Genomic DNA, 16,842 nt, shown 5'->3' on the forward strand with positions numbered 1-16,842 from the left:
TGGCCGACTCGCTTACCGATTACGTTAACTAGAATTCGGAGGGTTACTGCTGACTAACGGCTTGGCATGTGTACCCAAGCTTCTCCCTCTCCTGCTTTAACTAAATCAACAAACTAGTCATCAGTCATGTTTGTATGTACAAGGTTGGAAACAGAAACCAGACAGCAATCGAACAGGCTTGAAAAGAAACCAAATTCTACAAAGCAACAGCGTATCACTTCATCTCAGAAATATAGTAAAGGGTATAGCTACCATTCCCTCAGACATTTTTTTTCATCTTGGATCCACAGCCTTCCCTTCTACTTTATAACAAACATACATAACAACGGACGGTACTTCTACCGTACCAGTGGACACGGTGGGGTATCAATTTAGTGTATGGAGTCAAGAAACATCTCCTTCCCCATGCAGCCCAATAGAGCAACTATGGAACATTGCACTATGCAAGGCTGGACCAACTCACGGTCTCATACGCATTACCGATGGCATCCAACGGTCAGTATACACGGCCATCTAAGGATATCTCCAGTACTGTCCCTCCTTTAAAGGGCGACTCCAACCCTGGAGACCTGCCCACGGGCTTGGTCTCATCGGCCCACTGATCACCATTAATCGAAGGTGGTCTTCTTGCCCTGTGATTCGACAATGGCACCACTAAGCTTCTGCACTGTGTCCTGGTCGTATCTTGTATAGTCGGGCTTCGCTTGCTTGGCCCTGGGAGGTCGTGCTTGACGAGGTTGCTCTTCGGTAGCTTCGAATTCTCCGGCCTCGGCATCGCCGGTCTCTGAGTTGTTGTTTTTCTTACCCTCTCCGTCTTTTCCGAATCGTTTTTTATACCGGGTAGTCGCATCTTCGGCGAACTCCATACGCAACCGCCGTCCAAGAAGGAAATTCACCCAGACCTTTCTCTGCCGGGGCTTTCTGGGCTTCTTGCGCTTTTCGGAGTCGGACTCAGCTTCTTCTTCTTCCTCCTCCTCCTCATCCTCCTTCACCAGTACGTAGCCCTTCACCGCTGCTTCGGCTGCTGCAAGATCCTCAAACACCACCCAAGCGTAACCCTTGCATTTGCCGGAATCTTGGAAAGTCGCCACATGTACGTTAGCCACAGTACCACATTGCGCGAAATGCTCCTCGATGGCTTCTTTGGTGGCGTCAAAGCCGAGGTTGCCGACGAATATGCGTTTGGAGGGAGCGTGTCCGGAAGCGCCAGAACCCGCTTTCTGGCCGTCTTCCTGAGGTTTGTCTGGCCTTCCAGCAAAGCTCTTTGCATCCTTAATCAGCACACGGCGACCCGTCAAGAGCTGTTCACTGAGGCCAATCGCCTCTTGGGCAGCCTTCTGGGTGGAGAAATCGACATAAGCAAATCCTTTGTTCTGAGATTTTCCGAACTTTTCTGCGCCCTTGGGCATATGTATGCGCGTGATGGTCGTATCGGCGAAGGAACAATTGCTTGTCAGGAAGGTGCGCAAATCGTCTTTGGTCACGGTGAAGGCAAGGTTTCCAATCCAGACACCGTAATCTGAACGCTTTTGGGGAGCAGTGCTGCTAGGCTTTTCGGCAGCGGTTACCCCCTCAGTCTCGGGCTTTGATTCGGAGGGCTTTGTGGTTGCTGCCTTCTTTGCTTTACGCAAAGCTTTCTTCGATGGGGGTTCCGGGGCAGAAACATCAATCTCGATCTCCTCAACGTCGGTGAGCTTGCGCTTCTTTTGGGTTCCTTCCCCGATGCTAGCCATGACTGTCGATCCACGAAAAATGGGATTGTCCGGACAGTTGTGAATGAATGAAGATCAAGGCCACAGTTCTGAGAATGATGAGAAGGCTATAACAATACAGAACGAGTAGCCCACGTGAATGCCTCTTGTCGCAGTGGGAGGTAACTTTTTTTTTCTCGTTTCATGTCGCTATTTTTTTAGGCGGGCAGAAACACTCCGCCTTGTGAACTCCAGGCTTGGCGGGATCCTTCCAGACCGGCGAACCGCGCTCGAAAGGGACTGAGCCAGCGTCAAACACTCTCACGCTTCCCTTGGCCAATTCTCCAACTTCCATCCCTTGGAACGCTATAACTTCCGCATCGGACACTCTTGAGTTGCTTCTCGGGACAATCATTGGGCTCGATTCTCGCTATGTCCCAACCACTTGACGAAACAAGATCAGTGGCCGAAAGTCTGCCGGATGCCCCTGCAAGGCCGTCCTACAAGTCTTTCAAGTGAGCATAGTCTCTCAACAACATAACTCATAGACAATTAGCTAATCCCGATCGCCAAACAGGAAGAAGTTTGCGAAACTGAAAATGAGGTTCGAAGTGCAGATGGGAGAAAGCGAGGCGCTCATTCGCGAAGGATTGCGCATCGAGGATCTTTCCAAGAGAATCCAGGAACAGAACGAGTATGCTACCCATCGCTGCCCCCCGAATCGGCTCTTCTAGGTGCTGACATGACTACAGTCAACTTCTAGAGGTATTGCTGGAGTTCAACGACAGCCTCCACGTCTCGCCCAGTCTACGATACGATTTGAGTGCACCAGAAGATGAGACCTTCCTTCCGCCTCCCGATCGAGACATCCCAGCCTCTTACAATGATCCTGCCATTGCGGGATCTATGCTCAAAGATGCCAAAGGACGTATGGCTGCTGGTCGCATGACCGCTCATGCCTATCGTGAGCTGGAGGACGATGTTCGGCGAAGCAAAGCGTTTGCACCGCACCTACACTACACAACCCTGACGCAAGTGCCCCATTCGGCACCTTTGCCCGACAATGAACCGGAAGAGCAGTACCCCGCCCACGAACTTGGATTCTTGACTCCTGAGCATGAAGCTGAGTATTACTTGGCGTTGGACGCTAAGCTGGGTGATGAGCATGCCATCGAGCAGCTCGTGTCTATGCCGAACAAATCATCCTTCGTCGAGCGCGCACGGGATGCCAATCTGCGTATACCGATATCGGTGCATAACTGGCTCCGACGGAATCAGCCCCAAATATTCCTACAGGACAACGAGAACGCTTCGGAAAAGTCTGGCTCCCGGCCCTCGCGTGCGTCTAAGAGAGCCATCGCACAAGCTCGAAAGGATGAGGACTTGTATGATGACGATGGCTCCTTTTTGGAGACTGCATCGACCACCGGGGGTGCCAAGGGCAAGCGTAAGCGGGATGAAGACAGTGGATACCGGCCCAAGGGTGGCAGCAGCCGTTCAAGCCGGAAGAAGAAGGACGATGATGGCTCTACTCCTGCCAAGCGGGCATCGAAGAGAGCCTCGGGGGTGAATGCTTGAGCTCAATCACCGCGCTATATCTGCTTTGCTTTCGATCGTTTATCTTACCGGTACACTGCATCCAAAACAAGGCAATCGAGGTTCCATTCAGCAGCAATTTTGGGAGTTAGGAGGGATATCTGGCATTAAGCTCGGAGAGATATACTCCCACTGTATTTTATAGAGAATCTTACGGTAACCGGCTCTGTACCCTAATTAAGCTTGTACTTGAATCAGCACCAACCCGAAGCGACCGTGTTCTCTGCTGCTTGCTTGCACGATCCGTAGTTGAATACAGCAAGGTGTAATGGTGTGGTTGTGGTCGAGGCCATAGAGTGAATAAAATGAATGACTGAGTGAAGGAAGGATGAATACTACCAGCGGGATTCACGTGCATCTCCACCGCGAGTTTGTCTGGTTTGCTCCGGGTCTGGAAAGTCTCCAACCACCTCCAGTCATTCCCTTTCCGACTCCAATCTACTCGATTTTACCCTGCCATCTACAGTATCTACCTTATATCACTTGCAAGGAGTAGAGATGGCTATTACCATTTTGCCTCCGGTGGTGGAGGATGTCAATCCCCCCACCTGGGACTCCGACTCAGATGCGATGTCCGTGGATTCGGACGGCGGCGTGGAATTGGCGGCGGACAATGCATCCAGACCCAGCAAACGTCAACGGTTGGTTGAAGGCACGGATATTGGCGCCGGAGTCTTGACGCCGGGTGAAGTGGTCACAGACGATCCGCAATGGATGAGGTATGGCTTACTGCTTGCGTTGCCAATTCTTCTTTTCGTCCCACCAGAGCTAATTTCTTTCTTTCTACCTCCGGCGCAGAGGACATGGCACGTACACGAACCCACTATCGACATCTATCATCGCAACCGTGGCCGGTACGGTGCAAAAGACCAACAAGCTGCTGTCCGTGCAGCCGCTTCGCGCACGATACACCCCGGAAATCGGCGATCTGGTGGTTGGGCGCATCGTCGAAGTCCAGTCCCGTCGTTGGAAAGTCGATGTTGCCGCTCCGTTGCTCGCGCAACTGCCTCTATCAGCGATCAACTTACCGGGTGGTATTCTCCGCCGCCGCACAAGTGCCGATGAGCTGCAGATCCGGACCTTCTTCAGCGAAGGAGACTTGGTCGTGGCCGAGGTCCAGAGCGTACATTCGGATGGCGGCGCATCACTACATACGCGGTCTCTGAAGTACGGCAAACTGCGGAATGGCGTCTTCCTCGCAGTGACGGGCACGGGCGGCAGTGGCGCATCTAGCTCGACTGTCAAAGGTGGTGTAGGCAGCGCGGCGGCTGCGACGGGCGCCGTGGGTGGTGTGGTCCGGTCACGAAGGCAGGTGTGGACGGTCAGCACTGCCAACGGAGGTGGAGATGTCGATGTAATTCTCGGTGTGAATGGCTACATCTGGATTTCAAAGCACGCCGACGGTGCGACCGCGGCCTCGTCGACGACCGAGAATGTTTCGATCACCCGCATGGAAGAGATGGTGTCAAGCTCGATCTACTCGAGTCAGAACGACGAGATTCCGCCTCAGACGAGACGCGAGATTGCCCGACTGGCACAGTGTATCCGGGTCTTGGTGAACGGGGGTATTCGGGTGGATGAGGAGACAGTGATGAGCGCATACGAGGCCAGTCTCCAGGTGGACCTGGAAATAGGCGATGATGAGGATGAAGATGATCGGAGACGGGAGGGAAGGGAGTACCTGGAGGGAAGCAAAGCACAGCGTGTTCTTGAGTTGGTCCTCCAACGGAAATGAGGGAGTGTATGGGGCAATGCTTGATGTATACATAGATGACTACGATTACTCGATGAGATGTTAGATACCCTCCCCCTTACCACCCGTCCCCCAGCTCGGACATTCTTTCTCCCTACCAGGTGTTACATCCCAGCTTCAGGTTAGGCACACCATTTCAGCCTCGGATGGGCAAACTCGTATAAATCCCTTCCATTTTACGACTGAAGATGAAACGAAAACGATAAAGCCCGGCCCAACCCCGCATCACGTGGTGATAGACTGGACATTGATTGGCAGTCCGTGTTTGATCGGAGGTCAGACAGAAGAGGTGAAAATGTCGAGGATATCGAGAATTGCAAGAACATCTCCGAATCTTCACGAAGCCACATGAAAAGGCCAACAAGACAAGTATGGTTTGTCAGGCAAAGCGAAGGGGCGCAAGGGAACGAGAGGAGAGCAAAAGAAAAGGCCAAGGAACGTGACCAGTTGACGCGCTTTTCTTATCGGAATTCCTCGCCGCGCTTTTTCTTTTCCTCTTTCTCCCCTTCAATTCAATTCTCTCACTCTCTCACTCTCTCTCTTTCTTCGTTCGAAGAAGATCTCTCTCTACTCTTCAAACTTACCATGTCCTTTGTCTCTGAAAAACTCTTTCTACAATCCACATCGTCTATACCTCTAGCATAGCTTTTTCTGTCGATCTTCTCACAAGAGGACCTTTCTTCTCCCATATACTTTTCAAGATTACTGCTTGGAATACTAAATCCGAGCTTCCTCGACTATCAGAGAGAGAACAAGCACCAGGAAAAAGGCCATCTTTCACCCCTGATTTTTTCTTCGCCACCCAATCTACTACTTGATTTGCCTCACTGCAACCTTGAACTCCGCTACCATGCCGGACCTGCGTCGTCAGGTGTTGGAGAGCGGCAAGACGATCTCTCGCAAGGCCGCCTCGCGCGAAGGCTCGCGCCGCACATCGCGCACCACCTCCGCCCAGAACTCTCGTCCTTCGTCGCGGCCAACTAGTCACTATGGCTCAGATGAAGAAGATGCTGGTAATTTAAGCGATGAGACCACTGCCTTGAGGTAAGCTTTTTTGTTCTTGCTTCCTTTCTTTTCCTTATTGTGCTCTTTGCGCCGGCTCGGGATGACATCATCGGCGCCTTTTCTACTTTCTTGGCCTGACTAATGCTGTTTCGGATGATATAGTATTGGCTCGTTGGATGACCTCACCGAAGATCCTGACCAGGATACCAACAACTGGACCCAGGAACTTGGCGATGTTATTGCGGACATTCTCGACCGCAAACGTAGCAGCATTCTGAGTCGCGAGGAAGCCTACGCTGCATTCTGCCGCCTGGCTAAGTCCCACTATGTCGAGGATCAGATTCGCAGCCAGATCTCCGACCTGCTGGCGGCCTTTTGCCGCAGTGTGAAGTATGAGTCTAGCGTGCGCGAGACTACGCTTGCCCTGCGTGCACTGGAACTGCTGGCCATCACGGCATTCGACAACACCATCTACGAGAATGTGGAGTCGCTGCTCTCTCGCAGCATCCGAGACTCCACCGCGACCTCTATCAAAGCTGCCGCCATTCATTGTCTCGGTGTCTGCACCATGTTTGGTGGTGCCGGTGAGGACGGCATCCTTGATCAAATGACCTTCTTCCTCGACATTGCTGCCTCCGATGGTCAGTCAATTGACGCTGCCGATGACGCTAACAGTGTCACGGCCGCGCTGCAAGAATGGGGCATGCTCGCCACGGAGATCGACGACTTCGAAGGCGAGAGTGAAGAAGCCGTGCAGATTTTCATGGATCAGCTGGACAGTGGCGACTCGGCCGTGCAAATCGCTGCGGGAGAGAACATTGCGCTGCTCTACGAAAAGAGCTATACCGAGCAAGAGGATGACGAAGACGAAGAAGACGAAGAAGGCAACTCCAACGACGCCGACTCCGACGAGGAATCTTTCCTGTCGCCCGGCGAGCGTTCCGGCCCCAAGCTCATCAAGCGCTATAATGCTTACCACAACACTCACGAGCTTGAACAGCAACTACAGTCGTTGGCTACGATCCACAACAAGCGCATTAGCAAGCGCGACAAGAAGAGCTTGCACAGCAATTTCGCCTCCATCTTGACCACGGTCACCAATCCGCGCCGCGGTCCCATGTATAACAGTGCCATCGATCACGACACCAACCGTCGTTACGGCAGCAAACTGACTGTCAAGGTTGGCAGTCAAGGTGTCATGAACATCGACAGGTGGTGGAAGTGGATCCGGTTGAATTCGCTCCGTCGCATTTTGCAGGGTGGCTTCGCGGCCCATTACTTCCAGGGAAACCGTGCCGTCCTCGACAACCTCCCTGTAATGGTACGCATGAGCTTCACCCCATCCTCAGATCGTAGCGCGGCAAAGCGCACCGCCAAATCCCGGAATAGCCGTCGATGGGCAGTTCACGATCAGTCGGATGAAGAATATTAGTCAACCAATTTAGACAATTGCCAATCACGCCTCTCCTCAGATTAGGGCTTAGAAAAACGCTTTAGTCGACTGGCTCCTATGCCAATGGAACGGGTCCACGGCGCGCCTTCCAGTACGTCACACAACGACCCATACATGTTGAATACAAAAATCGATTCTGTGCAAACCACGCATCATGAACATACAATCCAACCTTACTACCTCAAGGTGCCTCGCCCGTAACCTATTTCAGGATACAGATTTCCTCATATGCACAACATCTCCTTTGACCATCTTTGCCATTTATAGTATCTTTCTTTCATACGGTAGATTTCCTATCCGTGGGATGTGCTTTATTTTCCTTGCTTGTCGACCTATGTTCCCCGATCCCCAGTCTCAGTTTATCATTTAGTCTGTCAGTCACACTGGATAGTGTGGTACCGCAGAGCGATTTCCTGAGTTAGGGTTGTGTTTCTTCATTAGCATAGTGTGCTTCGAGTTGTTGGAATTACATGTTGCTAGCTAGCATAGTCAATGAGTACAACTGAGTCTTCCAGCCTAGGTCTACCTTGTATGTCGATAATTGTAGCAGAAACCGAGATATGCATGTGTAAAAGGTAGGCAGGGGGAGAGAGGGTCGAGCCTCAGGCCTTAAAGACCGGCACGACGCCCGTCCAGGCTCCCTTAGCCCTCTCTTCCCAGTAGCCTTCCTTCCCAGACTTCAGCCGCCATGTGACCTCACCGCCCTCGGGCGTGTTGTCCACCTGTGCAAACCAGCGCGGCATCCACTGCTCACCAGCTGACTCCATCGCCCGCCGACGGGCCCGCTGCCCTTCCTCAAGCTGGACCTTCAACTCCTCGGCACGGTCGACATCACCGTCCTCGAGCGCACGCTGGTCCGGTCGCAGACGCGAATCGGTCGCAGGGAGTTGGTCCGCCTCGATCGGGGTGACCTCGTTCAGGGTCGCCGCAAACGCTGTCAGTCCGTAGTGCTTGGGAGCGTTAGGGACAAGCGGGCCCGCATTCCAAACCGTTGTGCCGGTCGGGGAGCCGTTCTTGGTGAGTTGCAGAGAGGTCGTCCAAGTGCCAGTCAAACCGAGGCCGAGATCGCGGCCACCAGCGTCCACGGACTTGGTGCTCATTTCTTCACTGCGACCCGAGAACATGCCGCCGGCTTTGAATGTTGAGACAGTCTTGTGACCGGTCGTCTCGTTGGCAACGGTGGTTTCGCCGACTGGCTCCACATACTTCTCGCCAGCGATGATATTGCGCAGGAACGAGGTTGCCGAGGCCCAGCTGTAATGCTCCCCGGTCGTATGGAGCGTCAGTCGTATGCGACCCTCCGTGACAATCTCAGCGGATTTACCCCAGAACTTTTGGGTGGGCATGGGTGATTGTGTCAGGCTCCATTCCGGGCCATCGGCTTGGTAGGCGAGTTGAACGGGTCGATGGGAGACCTTCTCGGCGATGAATCGGAATCCTAGATCCTCTCGAACTAGCTCGTAAGTCTCGCCGAGCATAGGGTTAAAAGGTTTACGGATGGCGCGCTCCCGGACGCGGTTGCTAGACAGCGGCGACAATGCAAACGCGGTCACATATACGAGCCGTTCCACTGGATCGGAGATGCTGGCAGCTTTGTCGAGCAATGTTGAATACTCGAGGACCTCGGCAGCTCGCTGCAACAAAGAAAGAGGCTCATTAGAGGAGACGGGCATCGAGATCTGGGACAGGTCCTTGCCGACGTTCTTGCGTAGAAATCCGATCAAACTCGGCGGCATCACCGTTGGCGCAGTAATATTCTCGCGCCTGGGCACCGGTTTGAGAGGCAAAGGCGTGAGCGACTTGGGCCTCACTGGAAAGAGAGGCGAGGACTGATCGTGACCGTCACCTGTCTCCTCCGCAATCGTTTCGTCATCATCGCTGTCCGAGGGCGCATCGTCCGTGACGGCGTCTTCCTTTGCCGGTGGTGAGGATACGGCGGTACCAGTTGTTTGATCGCCGCGCGAATCCTCGTCCTCGCTATTGTTATCCCCCTGAATGGTGAGCAAGGGCGATGTATGGCCATCATCAACAGCATCGAAGAACTCCTGTGACATATCGGATTCGAAGCTATGCCGTGACTGCACTGACCGGCCGGCCGGACGACGGCGATGCTTGGTCTCAGCGATCAGATTGGAGAACTCGCTGACGACGTGATCAAGATCCCGCAGGACGGCCATTAGATGCTCGTGAATCTCGTCCATATGATCGGGGTGGCTGGTGATGCTGCCAGGTTTGCGGTCGCCATGGACCGAGGATGAATCAAAGGCTCCCGGAATGGCCAGCTGCGAGGACATAGAATTCATGGTGGTGCTGCGCTTGACGCTAGGCTGAACGGTGGCACTGCTCTTGCGCCTCCAAAAAGGCCGCCGGCCATCGTTGGGCTCTTCTCCACTCATGTCGGTTGGGGTACGGTGAGGGCTCGGAGAGCGGCCGCGGGGCCGATCCGGGCCTAGATATTTCGGATCCGTATCCTTCGCCAGGCGCCGGACGGCATCGCGCGTACCGGACACCTTGCTGACCAAATTCTCCACTTGCTCCCAATCTCGTTCATCAGAAGCATTGGAGAGCACGCGCTGAGAGGGGACCCGCAACAGCGTCTCAGACGGGTGGTTGGGATCATCGGCCGAGTTTTTGGAAGAAGAGGCCCGCTCCAATGCACGCTTCCAAGCAGCAAACTCCTGATCATTGCTGGCGCGGAGATGCCAAACCTCGGTTCCCGAATCAATCGAGATCTCGCGCGACTGCTGGTTACAGGCAACCGCGGCCAAATTAAGAGGGATAGAGCCGCGCAACGCAGACGAGTTCCGGTCGTGGTAGTATGAGAGCGTAGAAGAGGTGAAGTCGAGGGAAAAATAGCGGCGTGCCCAACCCTGGTGCCGCTTTCGTCTGCGCTTTTGCAGCAACCCGGTGTAAGTTGGAGCTGAGTCAATCTCACTGGGTCGTGAGGGCGGCGGCGGAGGCAGCATGCTGTTCCCCCGACGGCGTGATGGCACCGGCTTTCCGGCGTCGGCTATCGCTGCCGAGTCCGCGTTCCCCGGCTGCGGTTGACTGGCTGCGTGGGGCACTGGCACCGATTGCGGCGGCAGAGCGGTCGGATAGGTGAGCAGGGCGAGGGTCACGGTTTTGGAGATCTGCTTGGAAAAGGTATTGTCGAAAACCAGGCCGTAGTTGCCCCCCTCGTTGGCGGGGACATCGTAGGTGCCGCGAACAATGCGTTCGGCTTCGCATTTCCCAAGCCACTGGATCTGCTTCAGCCCCATCCCCGTCAATCGCTCAACGATGGGGGAGCCATTAGCGCGCCCACCGGTGCTGGCGGCGATGGGATCGGGGGTTTCGGAGCTGGGAGTATCGGCGGTCGCGGGGAGGTTCGGGTTTGATCCGAGCAGGGCGGAATTGCCGGGATGTTTAAAGATGCCAAAGTTGATGGACTTTTTGTGTGGTTGAATGCTCCATGAGATGGTGTGACAGGACTTGACAGCAACCCAGCGGACAAAGTAGGACTGGCACGCGGCAGAGTCGGGGTCAGCCTCAGCACGATCTGATCGGCGCGGAGATATCGATGCAAGGCGTGTGATAGATTGAGGATGATAGGGAAGAGGGGGACACGGGCGTGTCAGTCATCCATCCCTTACCTTGCTGTGGATCTCCAACTCCTCCATGGCAGCCATGACGGGTGCGGGGAAGCAACAACGAACGGGCTCGGAGCCGTGAGGAGATCGAGTGATGTTGGTGAATTTGCAGGAAATATGGACCGTTTTGATGGAATTGAAGAAGAGCGGTTGCCAAAGGGGGGACGAAACGAATCGAGGAGGAGGTTGACAAAGGGAATTGAGCGCAAGGCTCAGCTGCACGAGGGGTGGTCAGCAGGGAGAGAGATCCATTGTTGAGAGGTCAGACTCACTCACTCTTCACTCGGACAACAGGATTCGGGGCAACTGGAGAAGCATTGGGTAACCCGAGAGATAGAGACAAGGGTAGTAGAGGAATTGATTGGATTGTATAAGAAAGGATAATTGTGGGAATGAGTTAGTGGTGGAAGAGGAAGAGAAAGAGTGAGGAAGAATGACGAGGAGGAGAGAATCAAGGAAGGGAAAGGGGAAGAAGCCGAAACAAGCGGCAAGTCAGCCGAATTGCTGTTCTTCCTTCTTTCGTCCTTCCTTTCCGTCAAATCCTCGCTTTTCTTCCATCACATGCCCTGAAATCAGCCTCAATTTTGAGAGGACCATTCATACAATTTCAACTATACCTACTTCTATCTTCTCCGAGGCAGAATTGGAAACCTGCCATAGGTTCGACCACAAATAACCAATAATAATGCACTTCTCCCGCGACCCAATGCATCCACGACTATAGAAAACTATAGATGATGAAGAAGAAGAAGAAGAGGAAGAAGAAGAAGAAAATATAAGTAATGAACAAGTGGGTGATAGTAAGAACAAGTTGAGCCAAGCAGTACCCTCAGAATAAATGCCAAAAGCAACCGGAATGAAATACGCGAGAATGGTAGAAGTGGAATAGTAACCCCAGATAGTTGTCCCCTCCTTCCAACCCGCCACCAACCAAGTATTACACAAAGTATACAAAAGTCAGAAGAGAGAGAAAAAAAAATTAACGACGCCTACCCGCCTGCATGTTGGTGAATAGCAGCTTGAAGCCGTTGCACAAGGCCCCCATGTCCGGATACGGATTGCGCTGCAATTCATATCCCTGAGGGATCACTTTCACTGGCCAGCTGTGCGTCTGCGCGTTCTCACCCGCCTTGAAGCACAGGAAAAAGTACCCGGCGTGCTTGGGATCCAGGCAGAATGCGTACGCCGATCGGCGTGGGTTGGCCTTGGTGTATGTCTCCAGCCACGAGTCTGTTGCGGGCCAGTGAGCAAGAGAGAGAAAACAGGGAATGAAGATGAAAGGATGGAAGGAAAGGCAGTTAAACTTACAAGTAGCATCTCGAGTACCATCCTGATACTTCTCATGTAGCATGATCTCGTCTACCTTTTTGGACATCGCCTTGACGTGGTTGAAGATCAGGTCGTCCAGATCACTGTATGTATAGCGACCGCCCACCTTCAGCGTCCGACCAACCGAGAACTCGTTCTCCTTATCCAGCTCGAGCACATCGATATGCTGGAAGACACCATCCGCCACCTTCCAAGTGACGGCCAGATGGTCGGGTCCTTTCGATGAAGGCCGAATGACCACGTCGCCTCGACTCTGCGAGCCCAGGAACTCTTCAGCCTGTGTCGAATTAAACGACCGGAAAAATGGGTGCTTGATGACGCGCATCGTCCGACCGCCACTTTGAGTCGTCTCTTGCATAGCCTCTCGGTCTTCACGTTCTTGCCTATCGTCCCATTCGCCCTGCATCCTATCTCCCGGAGTCCTTCTGGTGGGCCGGCTGACCTGCTCCTCTCGCAGCGACACGTTACACGAAAATGTCTTCCGGTTCAGGAACAAGACCTTAGCAGGCACTGTTTGATGCGGCTGGTATAGTGCTCGCACAGGGATATCGTACCGATCCGTCAGCTCCGATTCCGGTACCAGCGCATCAATGCCGCAGTCCAGCTTGCCGTCGATGTGATCATCGCTCACCCGCTTGATTGAGATGGGGACCACCATACCCTCTGCGAGCGTCTCTGACGTCTCGCCCGTGAGCATGGTAAAGATATCTTCGGTGCTGAGGAAGACATATTGTTTCCGCAGTTCTTCATACGGTTGTTGCAGTTCGGCTCGAATCGTTTCGAGTGTTGCCCGCTTGCGCTGATTCAAGTTCTTCTCCAGCTGCTCCGCGTATTCCTCCAAGATCAGGTCGTTCACACGATCTTGGGCTTCTTCGCGGAAGAGCTTGCGTACGATCGCTCCCGACCCATTCTCGTCGGTTTCTGCCTTGATATCCTCCTCGTCGAGTTCCAACGCATCGGCCGCCATCTTGCGCGCGATGTCGTAGTCTTCTGGATGTACACGGGTGTTATCAAGCGGGTCGGCATCGGGATCTGCGTTCTCAAAGTCGATGTATAGGAAACTGGCGCAGTTGTTCCATACTTTGACGCCCATGGCCGGGTACTGCGCATTGACACCTAGCAGCTCGACACGGTTGTTCACCACACCACCGTTCATGTTAACAATTTTCAGCAGATGAGCTGCCTTGCGTGGTCCCAGACCACAAACATAGGGCAGCAAATTGGCTGTCGCCGGATCTGTCACTGCTTCGTTGAGATCCACGCCCACCAGGTTGACCATATCGACCAAGGCCGTCTCCAGTTGCTTCAACAGCAAGTCATGGGAGATAAGCTGCTGGCCCGGCTTGAACTGGATTGACACAATGTCACGGCCGAGCGAAGCGTATTCCTTGAGTGGGCTTTGCAGGTACTTGGCCAGTGCGACACAGTAATGCGTCAAGGGCCCAAAGCTCGGATGATCTTTCTTCGCGCGCTCACTGTGTTGATACAAGCGGGCCACTTCGTCATTAACAATGACCACCTCCAAGGGATCAGTCGCTGTCTCGTCCCGGTCATCGGTGTAGGGCGCGCCACACAGATTCCGCTTGTCCACCAGCTCGGTCAAGAGCTTGTACAGGCGACGCGTCTCCGGGGTACTACCGGAGACACCAATGACATCCGGGCGGCGACGGCTGACTAGACTGGTAAAGGCTTCCACATCCTTGCCATCGGCCACATTGCGCTCGCGATCTCCAACGGACAGGTCCATGAATTTTCCGTTCTCCAGTACCCTGCCATCTTCCTCCACATAGGCCCAGTGGATGGGCTCCCGCCCCACCACCCCAGAGCCCGTAGAAAGGGTCAGCACGCGCGGTACGGTACCTAGGACCATCCCCTTGGGCTTGTAGGGAGCCTGGTCTAGCCGGTAAGAGAAGGTCTCGCGGCACTCCTTGGCCACTGAATTCTCGCATTCTTGGCGGAGGTTCTCCTTCACACTGCGGTTGATCAGCCGCTCCAACTTACCCAGTGCCAGATCCACGATGTCACGCCGGTTGCGATTCCACACGTCCGCCAGCTCGCTGTAGTTATCGGATTCAATGTCTGTGTATAGACGTTGACGGAAGTGGTCAAAGTTTTCAAAGCGAATCTTGACGTCGACCAGGCCTTCCTCTTCGGCCTTGAGCATGCGCAGGTACATCTCGGGTCGGCGGGCAATGTCGCTCAACTGTTGATTCCGGAGATATTTGAATTCGTAGTAGGGATGCTGCTCATCAATGCGTCGCAAGCCCTTCTCGGTGCGGAAGCAGTCGACCACGCCGCTCATGTAATAGGCCTGCCTGACTACCTTGCGCATCTTTGGGCTCATGACGATTTCCTCGGCGAACATGGTCTTAGCGGCCTTGAGCACATGGGACGAGTTGGAGAAGTCGTTGTCCACAAACGAATCTGCTAGCGCTTCCGGGAGCTCGGCAGGATCCTCGGTGTATTGCCGGCGCCCTTCTTTCAGCGCATTCTGGGCAAAGCCATCGGCAGTAATGCCAAACGCCTGGACAAGGCCGTACGCCTTGCCGTTCCGGACGCGCTCAAAGAATGATTTGCTGGTCGCTTTTCGCCGATGGGTCTCCCCAGTCTTGTCTCCGTTCGCGAGGGTCACATCGCGCAGATGGGAGGCATATTGGAAGTGAATGTAGTCCTGCACGTCCTGCAATTCTTCCATGCTGGAGGCAGTAGACAGCATTTCATAAACGATGTCATCGTTAATGTTGAATAGACTTTGCAGGTTATCATAGGTTTTTTGAATTGTGGTACGCTTCTCCACGAGGGCTTTGAACTTAAGATCATTGTCGAAGATTTCCCAGAGGTCGGTCATGTTAAGGAGCTTCTCGGCCTTAGTGGTGTATTGGGCGCCATCGACATCGAGTTCAGCCCCTTCAATAGGGACCTTCACAGCATGGATCATATAATCCTTCCGATGCTGAAAGATGAAAGGGACCTCCCAATCGTCCGTCACAAGGAATTCGAGCACCTTGGCGACTGATCGTTGGAAGGGATCCCGTAGCTCCGGGTCAATGCGCTTTTTTAGGAGCATCATGTTCGAAATCCAGGCCGCCTCCTCGCGAAATTGCTCCTCCGTCAAGACGATATTGCGATAAGGCTTGCGGGCGATCTGATGCCGCTCGGGCTCATCCAGTAAGCGGATCTGATTATCCTCCTCGGTCAACATCTTTTCGGCCAGCTGGGACGGTTCGAAAACGTCCTTGAGGTCAAGATGCTTCTCTTCGTCCTCTTCCTGCTCTTCTTCTTGTTCCTCCATCTCCAGGGCGAACAGATATTCGTTGCCGTCACCGAAGGCGGCGCGCATATCGTCGAGCGCGTTTTCATCTAGGCCAGTCGCATCAGTGACCCCCAGACCACCCTTGGATGTGCGGGCAACCTCATAGTCTTCGCGCTCCCGCTGGACTTCCTCGTCGGAGAAGACATCCTCCTCGATAAAATCGTCCATCTCGTCGTGCATGGTTCTCCGGTGGCCGGACCGTCCATAGTCGCCGGCCGGTTCCTCGTCCTCATCGGAATTGAAAATATCGTCGATTCCCTGAGACGGTTGTCGTAGATCGCGATCTTTGTGTCCACGCTTGAGCCGCTTAAATTTGGGCTAAAACCGGCATATCGTGTTAGTCTGAAGCACAACTGAGGTTTCGGTCCAGTAGCGCGGTGGACATACCTCTGCTGCAGATGAGGATTGGAACCTCGGAGGTAATTCGCCGATAAGCTCCAAGTCTTCTTCATCCAGGTGCTCTTCCTCGCGCTCGCGATCCCTCTGCTTCCTCTTCTCCCGTCGGCGCTCGGCGCGCTCCTCTAGTTCTTCATCCTCGTCGACAATGAAGCCTTCACGAACCTGATGAGAGGGTTGAGGTCAGCAGAGAACGCATAAACTGCGCGCTTTCTTCAAAGACATCGGAGGGGACTTACCGCACGGGCAGCTTCTTCATCATCGTCGTCCTCCTCTTCCTCTTCACTGGAGTCGTATTGGTTGTTAGTGGTGCCAGCACCCTGACGGACATCGCCGTCGTAGTCATCGGCCAACTCCTCGTCATTTTCGTCGTCATCAATCATGGCCTCCCCCTCGACCAGATCGCGTGCACTCATTTTGTGTGACGTCTGGGGTCTTTCGACAAGTTGAGATGGAGGGAGAAGAGGCAAGCTGAACTAGTCCGCTGCGGCGAGGATGTGACGGGCGGAGTGAAGCAAGGCTTGTTGACAAACAATCAATAGAGAAGGATCCAACCCGTGCGAAAGAGACGACAAGGGACCGACAAGAAAACGATGAGGTGTTGGGAAGGGGGGAAAGGAAAGGAAAAGAAATGGAAGTGAGCTGGGCTGAATGGGGAAACTGGAACTGGAACTGGA

At 53.8% G+C, this 16,842-nt stretch overlaps 6 protein-coding genes across 6 annotated transcripts; 3 read left to right on the top strand and 3 right to left on the bottom strand.

Moving 5' to 3' along the window:
• Nucleotides 1–356: 356 nt before the first annotated feature.
• On the bottom strand, nt 357–1,840 carry BO97DRAFT_409437 (putative RNA binding protein Rnp24). Its single transcript, XM_025696065.1, has one exon. It carries the CDS (start codon nt 1,731–1,733, stop codon nt 609–611), a length of 1,125 nt encoding a protein of 374 aa, XP_025545909.1. The 5' UTR covers nt 1,734–1,840; the 3' UTR covers nt 357–608.
• A 283-nt stretch (nt 1,841–2,123) lies between these two features.
• On the top strand, nt 2,124–5,022 carry BO97DRAFT_358031 (exosome non-catalytic core subunit RRP4; the record flags this gene model as incomplete). Its single annotated transcript, XM_025692235.1, has 6 exons — nt 2,124–2,206; nt 2,269–2,385; nt 2,444–3,257; nt 3,350–3,374; nt 3,784–4,006; nt 4,086–5,022. The coding sequence occupies 6 exons, from the start codon at nt 2,124–2,126 to the stop codon at nt 5,020–5,022; spliced, it is 2,199 nt and encodes a 732-aa protein (XP_025545910.1).
• An 868-nt stretch (nt 5,023–5,890) lies between these two features.
• On the top strand, nt 5,891–7,477 carry BO97DRAFT_438922 (IFRD domain-containing protein; the record flags this gene model as incomplete). The annotated part of the gene is made up of 2 exons (XM_025697941.1): nt 5,891–6,084; nt 6,208–7,477. The coding sequence occupies 2 exons, from the start codon at nt 5,891–5,893 to the stop codon at nt 7,475–7,477; spliced, it is 1,464 nt and encodes a 487-aa protein (XP_025545911.1).
• An 87-nt stretch (nt 7,478–7,564) lies between these two features.
• BO97DRAFT_285307 (uncharacterized protein) lies at nt 7,565–7,984 on the top strand. The gene has a single exon (XM_025691105.1). It carries the CDS (start codon nt 7,653–7,655, stop codon nt 7,866–7,868), a length of 216 nt encoding a protein of 71 aa, XP_025545912.1. The 5' UTR covers nt 7,565–7,652; the 3' UTR covers nt 7,869–7,984.
• BO97DRAFT_285347 (oxysterol-binding protein related protein OSH3) lies at nt 7,830–10,920 on the bottom strand. Its single transcript, XM_025691106.1, has one exon. The coding sequence runs from the start codon at nt 10,756–10,758 to the stop codon at nt 8,101–8,103; it is 2,658 nt and encodes an 885-aa protein (XP_025545913.1). The 5' UTR covers nt 10,759–10,920; the 3' UTR covers nt 7,830–8,100.
• A 906-nt stretch (nt 10,921–11,826) lies between these two features.
• spt6 (chromatin-remodeling histone chaperone SPT6) lies at nt 11,827–16,836 on the bottom strand. The gene is made up of 4 exons (XM_025698763.1): nt 16,405–16,836; nt 16,157–16,330; nt 12,436–16,087; nt 11,827–12,357 (listed from the first exon to the last, which is right to left on the bottom strand). Exons 1-4 carry the CDS (start codon nt 16,579–16,581, stop codon nt 12,107–12,109), a joined length of 4,254 nt encoding a protein of 1,417 aa, XP_025545914.1. The 5' UTR covers nt 16,582–16,836; the 3' UTR covers nt 11,827–12,106.
• Nucleotides 16,837–16,842: the final 6 nt, after the last annotated feature.

The sequence above is a fragment of the Aspergillus homomorphus genome (genome assembly GCF_003184865.1).
Source record: "Aspergillus homomorphus CBS 101889 unplaced genomic scaffold BO97scaffold_90, whole genome shotgun sequence".
Taxonomy (NCBI): domain Eukaryota; kingdom Fungi; phylum Ascomycota; class Eurotiomycetes; order Eurotiales; family Aspergillaceae; genus Aspergillus; species Aspergillus homomorphus.

What these genes read in the sequence shown, in the direction of transcription:
- BO97DRAFT_409437 (XM_025696065.1), bottom strand. Translation starts at nt 1,733, where the DNA reads ATGGCTAGCATCGGGGAAGGAACCCAAAAGAAGCGCAAGCTCACCGAC.
- BO97DRAFT_285307 (XM_025691105.1), top strand. Translation starts at nt 7,653, where the DNA reads ATGAACATACAATCCAACCTTACTACCTCAAGGTGCCTCGCCCGTAAC.
- BO97DRAFT_285347 (XM_025691106.1), bottom strand. Translation starts at nt 10,758, where the DNA reads ATGGGGCTGAAGCAGATCCAGTGGCTTGGGAAATGCGAAGCCGAACGC.
- spt6 (XM_025698763.1), bottom strand. Translation starts at nt 16,581, where the DNA reads ATGAGTGCACGCGATCTGGTCGAGGGGGAGGCCATGATTGATGACGAC. An exon ending in ATGAAGAAGCTGCCCGTGCG is followed by an intron (nt 16,331 to 16,404) that starts GTAAGTCCCCTC and finishes CCCTCTCATCAG; the next exon opens with GTTCGTGAAGGCTTCATTGT. An exon ending in AATCCTCATCTGCAGCAGAG is followed by an intron (nt 16,088 to 16,156) that starts GTATGTCCACCG and finishes TGCCGGTTTTAG; the next exon opens with CCCAAATTTAAGCGGCTCAA.